General features: G+C 41.3%; 2 protein-coding genes across 19 annotated transcripts in view; one reads left to right on the top strand and one right to left on the bottom strand.

The window, feature by feature from the left end:
- Positions 1-14295, top strand: part of LOC111243211 (uncharacterized) — an 83576-nt gene that overhangs the window by 18683 nt on the left and 50598 nt on the right. Inside the window, exon 8 of one of the 7 annotated variants that reach the window (XM_086976823.1) lies at positions 5188-5311. The exons of the other annotated variants lie outside the window; for them this stretch is intronic. The gene's annotated coding sequence lies outside the window, so the exon portion shown is untranslated. Of the gene's footprint in view, positions 1-5187; positions 5312-14295 lie in introns of those variants that run through there. 7 annotated transcript variants of the gene reach the window in all.
- Ca-alpha1T (Ca[2+]-channel protein alpha[[1]] subunit T) overlaps positions 1-14295 on the bottom strand; it is a 245041-nt gene that overhangs the window by 205963 nt on the left and 24783 nt on the right. For 11 of the 12 annotated variants that reach the window (XR_015318592.1, XR_015318593.1, XR_015318591.1 and 8 more), the window contains one exon: positions 5257-5527. Coding sequence is in view for 7 of the 12 variants with exons in the window: in XM_086976796.1 (XP_086832922.1) it covers positions 5257-5527 (271 nt within the window). In the remaining 5 variants the exon portion in view is untranslated. Of the gene's footprint in view, positions 1-4931; positions 5193-5256; positions 5528-14295 lie in introns of those variants that run through there. The other variant, XM_022788428.2, reaches the window with a different exon arrangement.

Here is a 14295-nt window from a genome sequence, read left to right as displayed (position 1 = left end):
CTTCGCTGGTTAAATCCAATTTTCAATGACCTCTATATGTTGTGTACGCTTCCAGCAAACACATGGGCTACATAACGTGGCTAACTCTTTTTTTCGACGGTAGCTATCCGCAGCTCTTTTCACCTGCGTGCAGGAATGTAGGCTTTCGCTCGCAGGCTGTTAGGTCGCCGGTCCGTTGTCATCCGTCCGCTAACATTTCCTCTACTTTGTATTAATACTATTCCCTTTTAGTTCGAAAACGAGCTCAAAGCAGCTACGAGCACGAACCACCGTCGAAATACGCCACGCAAAAACTTTCGACAGAATTGTTGTTGCTCAGCCATTGGAGGCTTCAGAAGGTCTCCAAAATGCGACGTTAGCATTGCCCAACTGTAGATTCGATAGCAGCGGTGTAAACAGCGGTGCGGCTATACCGAGCTTCTGTTCCGGTAGCTGCTAGCTGGGCGGTTGGCTCATTTCATTGTTCGCTTGTCCATCCATCCCCTATACAGTTTCTCGACGGCTGTCTTCGTTGTCATCGACAAATGTGCGTTCCCCTCAAAAATCTCACTTGCCTTAACTATATCCCTCCCAGGTAGGGGCGCTAGGCCAATTGGGTACAAAGGAACCTGTCAGCGTGCTCCACGAATCGAACGGCACTTTTTTAAAATATGGATGTTTGAAGGCGTTACTCACAACACTTCGCATGGCAGTTATCAGCATTCGATTTAAAAAAAAAACATTTAGTGGTGTGTGAAGGATATCATCGCCCGCCCTTTACTTACGCTAGTAATACGGCAATAGTTAGCGGTTGAACCGCGTAAGGCCTTGCTGTTTACACATAACTGTATTCGATTTTGCGCATTGTAGTCGCTCACAATAGTCAATGTGTTCCGTCCATTGTGTTGCCGAACCATTGAATCGTAAAGAAATTGTTTCATGTGTTCATCAAAAATCATCTATAACAACGACACCGCTTGTCCGATCGCTGCATAGTGCTTGGCTGAGCTGAATATCCTAAATAAATAATAATAAAATAAAATAATCAAATTGGTTACTTTCAACCGTGAGTTTATCGTAAAATAAAAGGAATGGAAAATAAAGTGGGGAAACCTTCACGCTTCATTCTTAGGATCGATAGTGCTATTTAAATGCGCCTTAACTCATGGTCAGGGGCCGAGGCAATAGGCCACAAGATTTAGCTCAAAAGCTGTGTAATAGCCCGAAGGCTTCGCAGGCCACAGGTGGAGCCAAACAAGTGGACGAACGGTGAAGCCTCTTCTCTCGGCCGAGCCCCTTTTGGCACGATCTAAATTCTCCTATAGGTGAGGACGGTCCGGCGCGAGACGGACCATTGTCGGGTCTAAATCGGCCGATGAATCAAGCTACCGCGCTGCCATCGCTGCGGATACCAACTTTCGCACTGACACCTGCTTCACTTCCCGCCGCAAATAGGTTGGCAGAAAAGCCACATCTGCTTAAGCTGCCTCCAGATGGCACTAATTCATTACACATATTTGATCAACACATTCAGGCTCTACGCCTGCCTGTACGAGTAGTCAACTGTGTGTAACTTTTTTCGTTTGGCAAAAGGACTTTCTACGTACGTAGGCCTCTGCAGCTACTCCAATGTTATACTTACATCGTAAGCGTAATGCACATTGAATTTTTGCTCTTCACAGCGACGTTTACACTGGAAACAATATTTTGTTCAACTGTGAAGCATACTGTCCTAGGATATTTCTATCTATTTCATACGAGCTTTAGCTTGTGTAAGTTAGATTTTGCCTGGTAGGGCCGAAAAGGGACAACGGTTGCTATCAAACATGATTGGCATCCAAGGTTTATCAAACAAGGGAAACCGGGTTTAAGCTTATACTATATAGTAAATTTTACGAGTGAAAGCATCTTAGAGAGTTCCAGACGATTGTCGTGTTTTCCAGCCATATCGCATGCTGTTGTTGATTAGGCTATGAGTTTTAGAATTTACGGTATCCATGCCCTTCTCTTCTATCAGACGTCCTTGCCACAGTAAACTCGCTCTATTAAAATCATGTAAGTTATCATAGGCAAGCGGGCTCAGAGGTTTTATCGCCGTCTACCTGGCTGTAAGAGGGTGCTAGATCGACGAAGGTATTAAATTTGGAGAACTTTACGTTGCTGCTGTTACTTCCGAGGTGGATCGGATGATACTTGAGTCCATTACATAGCGTACCGACCGCGCTACCATCTCAACGGGCAAGGCATCATCGTCGGACGCGATCCGTCCTTCGCTATTTGAATATCTCTGCCACATAGTTAGCATACACATACCCTTGGCCAAACTCCCGGTTGTGTTGTTTCCTCTGGCTATGATATATATACTTGACGCGACATGAGCGAGCAGCGACAGACTCGTTTAGGGGAACACGTGCGCTCTCGAGAAGATAGTTGCTGTCCGGTGTAGTTGGTTTTTAGCAGACAACAGTCAGTGAACCGTGTTAATGTTCTGGCTAGGGACGTCGTGTAAAGGAGGTTGATTCTATTGCTGTTCACATACTCACCGACTACTTCTGTCCAAAACCTTACAAAGGCCTCCGTAGCCTTCGAGCGGACGGCCCGACAAAAATGACTACATCTCCATATTTTCTTCGTACGAATAGCAGCATGTCCTTCATTCTGCTCTTTTTAGTCAGCCATCGCCATCTTGTTGTCTTCACTTTATCAGCCCATCGCGCCACCTCTTATATCGATCAGCTATCTATACGAATACGAACGTATTGGGTGTCGAATCTTGATTCTCTTTCCGTCGCTAGCAACAAAGCTATTCATGTGTACTGCCTAGCTCCAGAAGTGACTCCGTGGCGGGTGAACGGACCTGCGAGTACGTCAGATTGGTGGAACCGAGCTTATATTCGTGAACTGCTTTTGTCAAGATCGATAGAAGATGACGTTCGATACGAGACCCTCATCGTGTAAGTGAAAGGGGAACGAAAGTTTCATCAAGCGAATCACAGTGGCTCTACGCTAAACCTACCCTAAAATGCCGCAGGCCTACTAGCTTTAGTCGACCTTTCTTTGGCTGCTGGCGGACGTGGAGCGCAGTCAGTCACAAACAGGAAATTCAACTCGCAAAAATGTAACGAAGCGACCAAGGTATGTAAAGTCTTGCCGGATATTGGCCGTATGGTGAATTTTCCTATGGTTCGCAGATGTTCCAACGTCCGCGGTCTGTTTGCCTTCGACCCCCCGTATCTTACAACCCTCTCTGCCGCCATCTGTTTCTCTTTCCGTTTCTTTCTGCCTATCTGAGTTTCTTCCCAATGTCCATTCTCTCTTACTCTTTAGTATAGGCATGGAGCATATGAGGTCGTCGTCAGCTACGCTATGCAGGTCGGTTCTACAGCTTCCGTAGCAACGAATCTCGCCTGGATAATAGGATCGACTATAGTTCCTTCCAGGCCATCGATTTATATCATAGGACTGAGCTTCATCGTATATTTTATTGTGTCATCGAAAAAAAATAACTACATTTCTGCCAGGAAAAAGAACGACAAAGGAATCAATTGGTCCATCGCGCATCCTGCTCCTTTCCCCCTCAGTCTGAAGCCAACCGTGTGCGGGTTAAAGTTTGCCTCGTTAGAAAGGTGTATCTACAGGTGATGGCAAACCTCGTTTGTGATTCTGAACTTGTCACGCAAATCTCACAAGATATGGTGTTCGAAATTGACAGGATAATCCTTGTTTGTCTAAAATCCTCTATCTACACACAGTAGCGGGACACCACTCTGGTCTGGAAATCGATTACAGCCCATCTTCTGTGCAAAGCAGAGGGCGTGATTGTCGACAACAGTGAATCCCAGCAAAACTTCAATAATGAATGTTTTCAATCTGTTCACTCAATCAGTCTTTACGTTTTCCCACTTATAGACAGAGATTTACTGGCGGCAAGAATGGCTGAGCATTAAGGACGTTACATGTCGCAAAGGGCTTCGGAAGGTGATTTCACTGATTTTCACTCTATGTATATCATCCTTCCCCGTGGCTAAACTTTGTCCGTGTGCGGTTTCTAGAATGACATGGGTAGTAAGGCAAGTTTGATTACCATTTTCTTCATATGTAATAAGCCGTGTACAATTGAAGCGTTTGTACTTCTACGAAAGGAATAAACCCACCTGAGTGCTTGGCCAGTGCTCGTCAAATTCATGATCTCCTGGAACTAATTGCAGCATATATGTTGCTCGATGGTTAGGGTAACTGTAGTACACCAAGGTGCAGCTTTTCGTACGACAACAAGGCTGGCTCGGGTTTCATACGGCTAGTGATCGAGACAATGACAGGGCGAGAAGGAATAGCAGAAGTCTCGGCTGTGAGCCCCTCACATATCTTGCTCGTTATGCGCCTTGTTTTTTGAGCGATTGCGGCTGTTTTATTGTTGATGTCGTTAGCCCGAGCAAACAACGTCCATGGACGCCAGCTACTCAGACGTGTCTAGCGGATTTAAGCAGTTACAAAAGGCAGTAGTTGTTATAGGGAGTGGGTCCAGTGTTTTCGCCTTCCGCCATGGTACAAAACAAAGACAAATGCCTGATCAATGCTCCGTCATGTTATATCTGCTCTCGGGCCCAAGGCCCACCGATTCTACGACGAGCAAGCTAAACACATACAAAAATACCTTCGACCTCTTCCCATTCGTCTCCGTTATCACGTCTTCCTTCAAGACCAGTCAGCTTCGAGTGAGCTCAGCCAGCTTTCATTGATTGGTTATCGAATAGCACGTGCCTTTTCCCCCTTTCTACTGCATACAAACACTGAAACGGGATATATATTGTGTCCGATGTCCCCTTTATCGTACGATTGCATATATTGTCGTAGTATCCCTGCATTCAAAACATGCTCAGTAAAAACGTTCGTTTTCGGATAGTGCATTACACTTGGTAGAAGAACTTCCGTAAAGGTACCTAATCACTTACCTTAAAGCAACGAGGGCGTCGAGTAGTCACCATCCGTGCTATGAAGTAATCTTGAAATTCTCGATTGCTAAGTAAGAGGAGATATGTACAGAGCCGAAGATGCAAACAACCAGTTTGTAATTTTCATCTTACGAATTAACTGGCACAAGGTCTCCCTGTAACTTCGATAATCCCGGATGAGAGCGTGCGTCCTAGAGGAATAGGTACCTATATATGTATATATATACGTATATATGTATATATGTGTTATCTACAGCACTACGTATGATGCTACAACGGAAACGCGGCCGTAAACGCGTAGTCATTGTCGCAGAAAAAGGATATGGTGATGTCATCATCTTGAGGCAAATAAGACGCGGGAGGCTGTCCTGCTCAAAGTAGTACAACGAGATCCGCTTATATTGTGGATAGGGGAGGTCTAGCGAGTCCTGATCACCTGGGTCGTCAGGAAGGCCTCCGTTGCCCTCTCGCCCGTCTCCCGGACCAATCCGAGGGTCGCGTGGGCCCCGCGAACTCGTCGAGCTCATCGAGATTATGGAGGCATCTGACAGACGTCGCTCACCCAGTATCGTTATCTTTGGAACCATGATCGACACCTGAAATTAAGTTTGCGAAACAACGGCAGTTAGTAAAGTCCGCTTCGTTCTTCAAGCTAATATCGAGCTTGAGTCCTCAAGCGAATGGACGGCGGCTATCTATCTCTTGTGGAATAACGGCACCATGATAAACAACAAAGTGCACTGTAGATACATAGCTCTTCAGAACCCGCTTGAGATAGGAGATGGCACTTGTTAGACAACCGTCCAAAGCTCACAATGAAAAAGTTAACCCATAAAGCAGGGGATACGATTGACACACTAGTACAATTTAATTCGACAGATGGTACTTAAATTTAAGGGGCTCTAACGGACTGCATTCGATTGCTATTGTCAAGCCAGTCTCCGTTTGCGACAGAATGACACGAAATGTCTATGAATATAAAATACAACACTTTTGTGTACCCCTTTAACTGGAATCGTTTTTTATGGACGACAAGTGCATCATTACATCGAACAGGATATCCATAGTACAGCGCTCCACCAATTGGTTTATTTATTCATTATAAAACAGGTAAACTTTGTTTTTATCTCCCGTCTTCTGCATGAAGAAAGCTTGATTAATCGTATTTGTTGCTCTAAAATGTTATTATCCTTTGTAATATTCGAATCTCGTAGAAGTACATTAGCGTTCCGCGCATCTACGCGATGCCTAGAGGAACCAGCTCAATTGTATTAAATAGTACGATTTAGCCCGCCCTTCTACAGGAATGTCGTCACAACTTGATGGATAGGACTCAGTCTATTTTTGAAGTTTTAATTAATTATTTTATTAGTATATCAAATATAAGAGGTATATATGAGTAAACCCAGTATAGGCGGAGTTTCTGCTATCAAGCTGGTCTGGGTTGAGATTCATTCAATACTTTAAGCGAGTATTCGTGTAGGAAACGGCAGCCCGAGCCATCTAACTAAATATCTAAAGAACCTCCTTCCTGATAAACTTGCAAGTATTCAAAAATTCTATCATTTCGATTGCACCTATGACCGTACTTCGTAACAATAAATAGTACTAAATACATTTTTTTTGATAGAAGCACAAAGGTGGTGGTTGTAGTTACATATCTATTGTACACGGAGTTCTGTTAATGACAGGCAATAAAGCTTGGCTCAGAAGCGAGGCAGGCCTTATTATTTATCTGTGGGATTTTATTTCCTCAAAAGTAAGACCTTGCGTAGTGTGTCTGCTAGTACCATTTCGTTGGGCTATGCATTTTGTACCAAGTTACTCTATGTTTTAAAGTGCGCGAAAGGTTTGTTTGTTCATATATCTGTTGTGGAATGCTGTCATGTCTATAGGATCTCCTGGCCTTTACAACAAGTTCATACGGACACCCTCTATAAGGTTGTTTGGCCTTTATTTGGTGTTGGGTCTTTTGTGTGGGCGGAATTCCGAGGGACTGCGTTTGGACCGCTGAAATTTCGCTAAAATACCACAGTGAGATTTTTTTAAGTGAAGCCTCTATTTTACCCACAGCCGTAACCCAACTTTGGACCCTGAAAAATTTCCATCACAAACGGCCCCTGAGAGCCCAAGACGTATTATCATCTTCTGTGCATACTTGATTGTGTCCGCCCACGAGGAAGGAACAGCGTAAACAGGCACCGAAAATAGATAGTAACGTTTTCGCGGAAGGATCCTCCAAATCTCAACTGCCGCTTCCTAAGGGGACAAATACGTTTTTGCTATAATATTTCTAGTGTATATTCACCTGCTGTATGTTGCACAGTCCAGTTTGACCAGAGTAAAAGCTAATTAGTTAGCTGATAGTAGCAAACGAACGCTTAATATAGTAAACGGCAGTAACAGATATCTAGAATGATGGAAGGCAATCACAAAGTCGTTTTATGGAGAAGAAAATAGCGGAAATAGGCAATTAGGAGCAGCCTGTTTACTATGGTTAGCTCTAGGGATCCAGGGAGGTGGCTCAATTGGTAATTAGAAAAAGGCTCAATTAGAAACGTTAGACGAAGACGTTTAACTATAAGGTCAATTTCACCCTTAAACTTCTTTTATAGGTTTGACCATTAGGATTACAAGACACAGTTGCTTTCCACTGAACTCATAAGCAAACCACAATGAAGTCGTATTCCTAGAAGTCCATGCGTAAAAGAATGCAGCTTATATAGAGAGTGCTATTTCGTGTCATAGGGGGTGCTGGGCAATCTTCAACAGTGCTTATCTATACAATGTTTGTAGGAAGCAAAATAGACGAACTTTACTAAGTGAAAACATTAGATAATTCTTTCAAAGTATCTATTGAAATCTCACCAGTCCGTTGGATGGTTCTACACAGAATCGAGTCCAAGATCCTAAAAATAATAGGTCAAGATCAGGTTTGCATTGAATTGGTAAACGAAAATGATAAATTACTGTATGGCCCATATACGAAGCATTATTGAACTTGAGTGAATTAGCCTACAAAGAACACTCAAAGTGATATTGGCATATCGATATACCCTCGACTCCGTACCTTACGCTCAAATCGGTTTGAAGTTACCAGTAGTGATGTGGCCATCACGACGACAATGTCTCAGGCGGCTGCAAACTGGCTGACGTTGAAAATAGCTATGTCGGTCATCATTGATTCAGTCATGGATTACGTCATTTTTCTACGTACTACTGCTACCACGTAAACTTATGCATGGATTGGCAGCCGGATGGTTCCTTCTCACAGCTCATTATTTACGTGCGAGATAGATGTGCAGTGTAACATTATAATGGTGTCAATGAACGATTAGAGCCTACGGTACAGCGGCGTCTTCTACTAAAACCCCATTATTACCATTAGCGAGACAACGGTAACAAGATTTTGGTTTTGGGTTATTCGGCGAAAAGCGGCCATATTATTATTTGATTACCGTTTGTGTCTACGTAGGAATAGAAAATAATGGTACTTTATTAGGGCAACAGCTCAGAGTTAAAGAATCAACGAGTGAATAGCGGACGATATAGATGATTTTAACTGTTAAGCTTCGATTCTGTCAAAAGATACAACCTGCTAAATATTGTTATTTAGAGACATTTAGAGATGCCCTGTCAAGCATTTGGGGCATAGGCTTCGGAAAAAAGGGACGGAAAGATTATTCGATGAAACTGTCTGAATGTACTTAATGCTTTTATGGAGGATCAAATATGGATTCCTAAGGATTTTTTTGTAAGGGTGGGAAATCTGCAGTGTATTCAAATCATTTGAGAATTCATTAAATTCAAACAAGCGCCATGCTCATTAAAAATAAGCTTCTGCTAAATCTAACATGGCAACATTGAACCGAATCAGTAGAATGATTGTCCTTTAGTCCTGCGACAAGGCACATAAAAATAACACTGCAAATACAAAACCTTTGTTGTTAGCAACGATTATGATGGTTCTATTGATTGCATTGAACTAATATTGAATTAATTGGCGCGTTATTCAGCAATTCCTAGTCAACATTTGATATATAGCTAGGCATGGCATTAAGTCTGCGTGATAAAGCACAAAGGATACAAACCTTAGTATGCGCAAACGATGTATCCCTCTTTTATGCAGCGACTAAATAAAACATTTCTCACTTTATAATACGAGCATCAAGGTGAATCGCATTTGTCCTACTGTATCTCTTATATAAAAAACATGACGACGACACGCATATGATTCGTAAAAAAGGTCAAGCTGCAGGAAGGAGACGATGGCCACTCACAAGGCTAACACGATCCCCTCGTTGCTCACTGATCGTTTCTGGCTCCTTCTGGATGATCTACGTAGACTAGTATTAGAGTTCTGTCTCAAAGGCAAAAAGAAAGGCTCAAAGAATAGGCTTAATAGTTCACACGGAACTTATGCTTCATGAAGCAAGGAAAAAAAATGAATAAAGAAAGGAAGCAGACGCTATCAGAGATCATTATAGACACGATACAATTTCATACAGACAAAACTCACTGGCAAACTCACTAGTACGCCCAACGCAGACGACCCTATAGCGAAGAGAAAGATAGCTGTGTTATTTTCGCTCCAAAGTAAGTATGGCAGACATCGATGATATAAATATAAGCGGTAAATGGAAATCACTTGAAGGTATAAAGAAATGCAGTCAAACAAAATTTTTTAGAAGGCTTTTTATATTTTTCTTTAGAAGATTACTTCTAACACACAATGTTGTTGTGTGGCTGAACCCTCCGCTCGGATCGTTTGACAATAAAGTTCATATTTTATTCATACATATAACAAAGTACGACTATAGAGGAATATCGTCCGGAAGGTAGTGTCCGACTCTTCAATGATATACCCAAATTTCTGTGAGCTGGACTTGTAATTTATTAGAACTTCCGTTCGGAACAAATTGTCATTGTCCTAATTTTTTTTGGACAGACCTAATTCTAAACCGGTCACTGTATCCATGCAGTGAAATAGATAAATACGTCTTACAGAAGAATAAGTATTGATAAATGCTTGTCTAAGGATCTTGATGGGACAGGACATACTTGGCGACCATTTCCCAAGTCTACAGTTATCTTTACCTCACAAGTTGCATTATTCCATAGTTATTTTAGTTCGGAAACTTGACTATTTTAACTGATTAGGGTCTTTGATATTTCGCGTTAGACTATTTGACAGTTTACTGTCTTTAGTACTCAGAAGCACCCTGACCCATAGCCAGTTAATAAATTAACACATATATATGGAGCTTATTTTTTTAGCGTATACTGATTACTCACAAGGAAGTTTTACTGCTGGATTTGTCTATTGGCCTTATTATACTCATATATATAAGTATGGGCACTACGAACGACGACGATTGGCCAGCCCTCCAAATACACGTACTGAGATCTGCTTTTGATGACTCGAATACTCTTACCTTTTTGTCACGTTCTTTTAAAAACATTCATTTTTTTCTGGGTCAGACATGTATTACCGCTGAAATGTCACATCGACTGGAAAGAGTACATTCCATTACTTCGATATTGTTGCACTGGATAACTTTAATAGCTGTAACAAAGTAATCAGGTGTTGCCGAGTATATGATTCGTACGGTAGTTAAAACGCATGCAAAACGATGTATTGTAAACTGTGTGCTTTATTTTCTATAGCTATGCATAATGGATAGGCACATAAGGCGATATGAGATCGAAAATAATACAGTAAGCAGTATGCTGCAAATAAGGAACAGGATTGGCCTATGGCGAAAATTGCTAACAGATAGGCCTTCAGAAGCCGACCAAAAAAAAAAAACTCTGAATAGCCCGTAAACAAACGTGCTCGCTGTCGCATCGTAAGTAGTCAATGTTGAAAAACGTTATCACCTTCGACAGCTGCTTTCTATTGATTGTCTCATGATGACGCGAATTCGGACCCTCAGTCCTTCATTCGTCTATAAGTCATTTCTTCATTGAAACGCTCATTGGCTAAGGAACGTGCACAACCGCACAGGACCAGTACTTATGTTAGAAAATCCGCTTTTAGAAGCAGTCACTCTGCATTTCTTTCCAGACAGTATAACTTCCTTGAATGCAACGCTTAAGCTTTCATCTGCCATTCCCTGTCGTCCTACTGATCCTACCTCCTCCTTACGTCCGATGAGTATCTTGGATCGAATGCTTTCGAATCTTGCATGTATTTTGCGTTTACTGTATGAGCAGGCAATGGAAAATTGCCACCTTTTGTATTTCCCTACTAAACTGAACTGCAACAGAGCGAGCCTCTTCAGTTTATTATTAAAATCTTAACGTTGACGGAAAGAGCTTATTAGTCAAGCACCCACTAATACCTGGCTTTGGCTGCAACTTTTGTGTTTGGAACTGGTGAAGAACGTGTCGATAAACTGCTACTTCATTTCCCATCTTTGTTGTTGTCAATTTTTTGTCACGTCTTTTCCTAAATACGAGTAGAAGTGCATACGTACGTATTTACGCCTATAAGCGTTGCACATTTAGAAATTAGTGTATAACTTGGCACAGGTATTGCTCTGACTGAAAGGCCTTAGATCATGGTATACGACGATTCAAGCAGGGAGCTTAACATATCCATATGGAAAAATCGCCTCGGCCAACAAAGGGTCGGTTGCGAGTCTTTTTCACGTTTGCCCCCAAAACCGGTTCACGCTCACCTCACCATAAACACGAAATACAAAAAACGTCATATTGCGTATGATTGTAGGTAGCCACCATGATAGCTTAGTGGGCAACGTATTTGCCCCCTAATCTTAGAGACACGCTGTGGTCCAGATAGATATCGTTTCGTGCTGGGAGCCAACCATCTGATGAAATATCAGCCATATCGGATATAAAACTCGAAACGTAGAGGGACTGTGATGGATAATGTTAACTTCGGTCAAATTGTAGTAAGTTCAGCAGCTGGCGCATCATGCTCCCATTATGCCTACTATGCGTACATAAAACGAATGCACCCTTAAAATTAGCTATAACTCCTTTGGGCTTTTCCAGTCAAGGGTCAGTAGTAATCGATGCTCGGCTCGTCAGGCGATGTCATCCCGAGATCTAACAATTTCATTAAATATAATCATACGTTTTCATTTAACAGGCTAACTGTCTTTAAATACTACTAACTAGAAACAAGCATTTCGTATTCAATCAATCCTATTTTCCGTAATAGTCATAAAAAGGGTGATGTTACCCACATAGTGACTGGATTTGGGCTACGTATACTTTTGTAGAGCAAAATCTACTTACCGATGGAGCTGCAGAAAATTTTGAGTCGATAGTAATATATATATATATATATATATATATATATATATATATATATATATATCTAATTGAGCATTTATACCACGAACAAGGACGATTCATTTAGCTGAAAGTCGAAAGCCGGGTAGAAAACAACTATATTCATATTTGTTTTTTTTTAGCATGATATTTTGAAGACTTGTCGATGTTCGCCTTAGTCGATGCTTCTATGCGCAAACATAGGCAGGACTGACTGGATTCATCATTAATAATGTATTAGCTAAGGGCCAGCCTATTTAAGCGGAAGGCATACGCCTTAAATGACATTGAGGTAGGCAGTTGAGCACCTGGCTGTAAATGTTAGGAGTATTTGCTCAGCCTGTTTTAGTATAGGGTATAAAATATGTAAGAGAATACTGGGCTTATTTAGCCAAGGGGGCTTGAAAGAACTTCAAAAGGCGGTTAGGCAATACGCCATTATTACTCTCGAATACTATATAGATGATATATTTGCCTAAATCTCTGGACTAAAGCTAATGCTATCGAAGTCTTTTTTTTTTTTAGCTATTGACATAATGAGAACACATTGGAGCATTTAATGCGGCCGTTTTTTAAACGAGGTAATCGTTGGCTTATTTAATAGCGAAAAATGGCACTCAAGATGACACGAATGCCCATAACCGACAACTGTGAAGAGTTCGACAAGTGTCGAAGACGTCAAAGCAAATTTTTAAATGTATTGCATCTCCACCCTACGAGTAGGCGAACAGATCAGTACTTTTTGATATGATCCATATAATATGATTATATATGTGCAATGTTATATGTGATAATATGATTATACACGTATATGATTATTATGGTACTGTTCATATATGGAATATACGTTACTCAATGCATACATCTTTAGTAGTAAAATCGAGAATATTAATGTGCTATAAAATCAACTGTTTGCACATTATACTATAGGTCATACTCACATAGCATGTCGCAGCAAGCGCAATGGGGTATTTGCCCTGCATCTTTGCCTCCGACCATAGCTTCGCTATCTAATGGCAGTATCATCGGGAAACAAGATATTATTGTTACAAATTTGTATAGAAATCTTCTATTTGTCGCCAGTATATTGTCTATGTAGACCTATTAGTTTGCTTGATTTCATTTCAAGATGGCCTGAAGCCTCTCATAACTCAATGTTTAACCCCACATGGCTTTTGCGGGAAAATGCAGACTAGCGTTTCCCCTAACAGAGTTTCTTTTGAAAGTAAATTAATTTAAAATGGCTTGATGGCAGTTGATTGAATCTGATAAACAAATAATTGAGTGAGGTAGCTGATCCAGACAAAGCAAGAGCACTGCAACTCTCAAAAACGTCTATCCACATTGATATTCCGTACGAGTAGCACAGAGCTGGTGCACCAGAAACATAACGACGAAAATGTCTGTATGAGGGCAATGAATGATAGTATAATATCGAAGGCAGATATAAGCTGTCTCCGTCATAGCTTGGTGGGCAACACATTTGTGTGCTAATCTTAGGGCACGTTGTGGTCCAGGTTCGAACCCAGAGGGCATAGATACGCAGCTCGTTTCGGGCTGCAAGCCAGCCATCTGTCTGATGGGATACGCCAAACAACAATACCGGACGCAAAACTCGAAACATCGAGATATGTTTGTTCGTATTTATTGTGCAATTACCATATAAATTGAAATAACCCAAAAATAAAATAACATAATTTCACTACTAAAAATCACTTGAAATGATAAGCAAAACGTATGTCAACGTCAAAAGATTAAATGTCATTATTTACACTCTATAACATGTGTACCATTTCGACATAGTCGGCATCAATTGCTCTTGCTTTTTGCTATACGTATAGAACGAACTGTAGAATTTAGCCATAGGGGACGTTCTACAACAAATCCACTACGAGATAATTATAGTTATGCCTCAACTAGAGATATTAAAAGATCTAGCACTGGACAAAAATATAATTTTCAGCAAGAGAAAGTACGACAGCATATCTTGCCTAAAATGCAAAGGTCCGTCGAATTTAGATTCCCTCTCTATAGAGAAAAAAAGTTTGTATCGAGGGTCCGA

The sequence above is a fragment of the Varroa destructor genome, unplaced genomic scaffold (assembly GCF_002443255.2).
Source record: "Varroa destructor unplaced genomic scaffold, Vdes_3.0 BEIS01000001.1, whole genome shotgun sequence".
Taxonomy (NCBI): Eukaryota; Metazoa; Arthropoda; class Arachnida; order Mesostigmata; family Varroidae; genus Varroa; species Varroa destructor.
The sequence above is the reverse complement of the archived record's forward strand: the minus strand, read 5'-3'. Positions and strand labels throughout refer to the sequence as shown.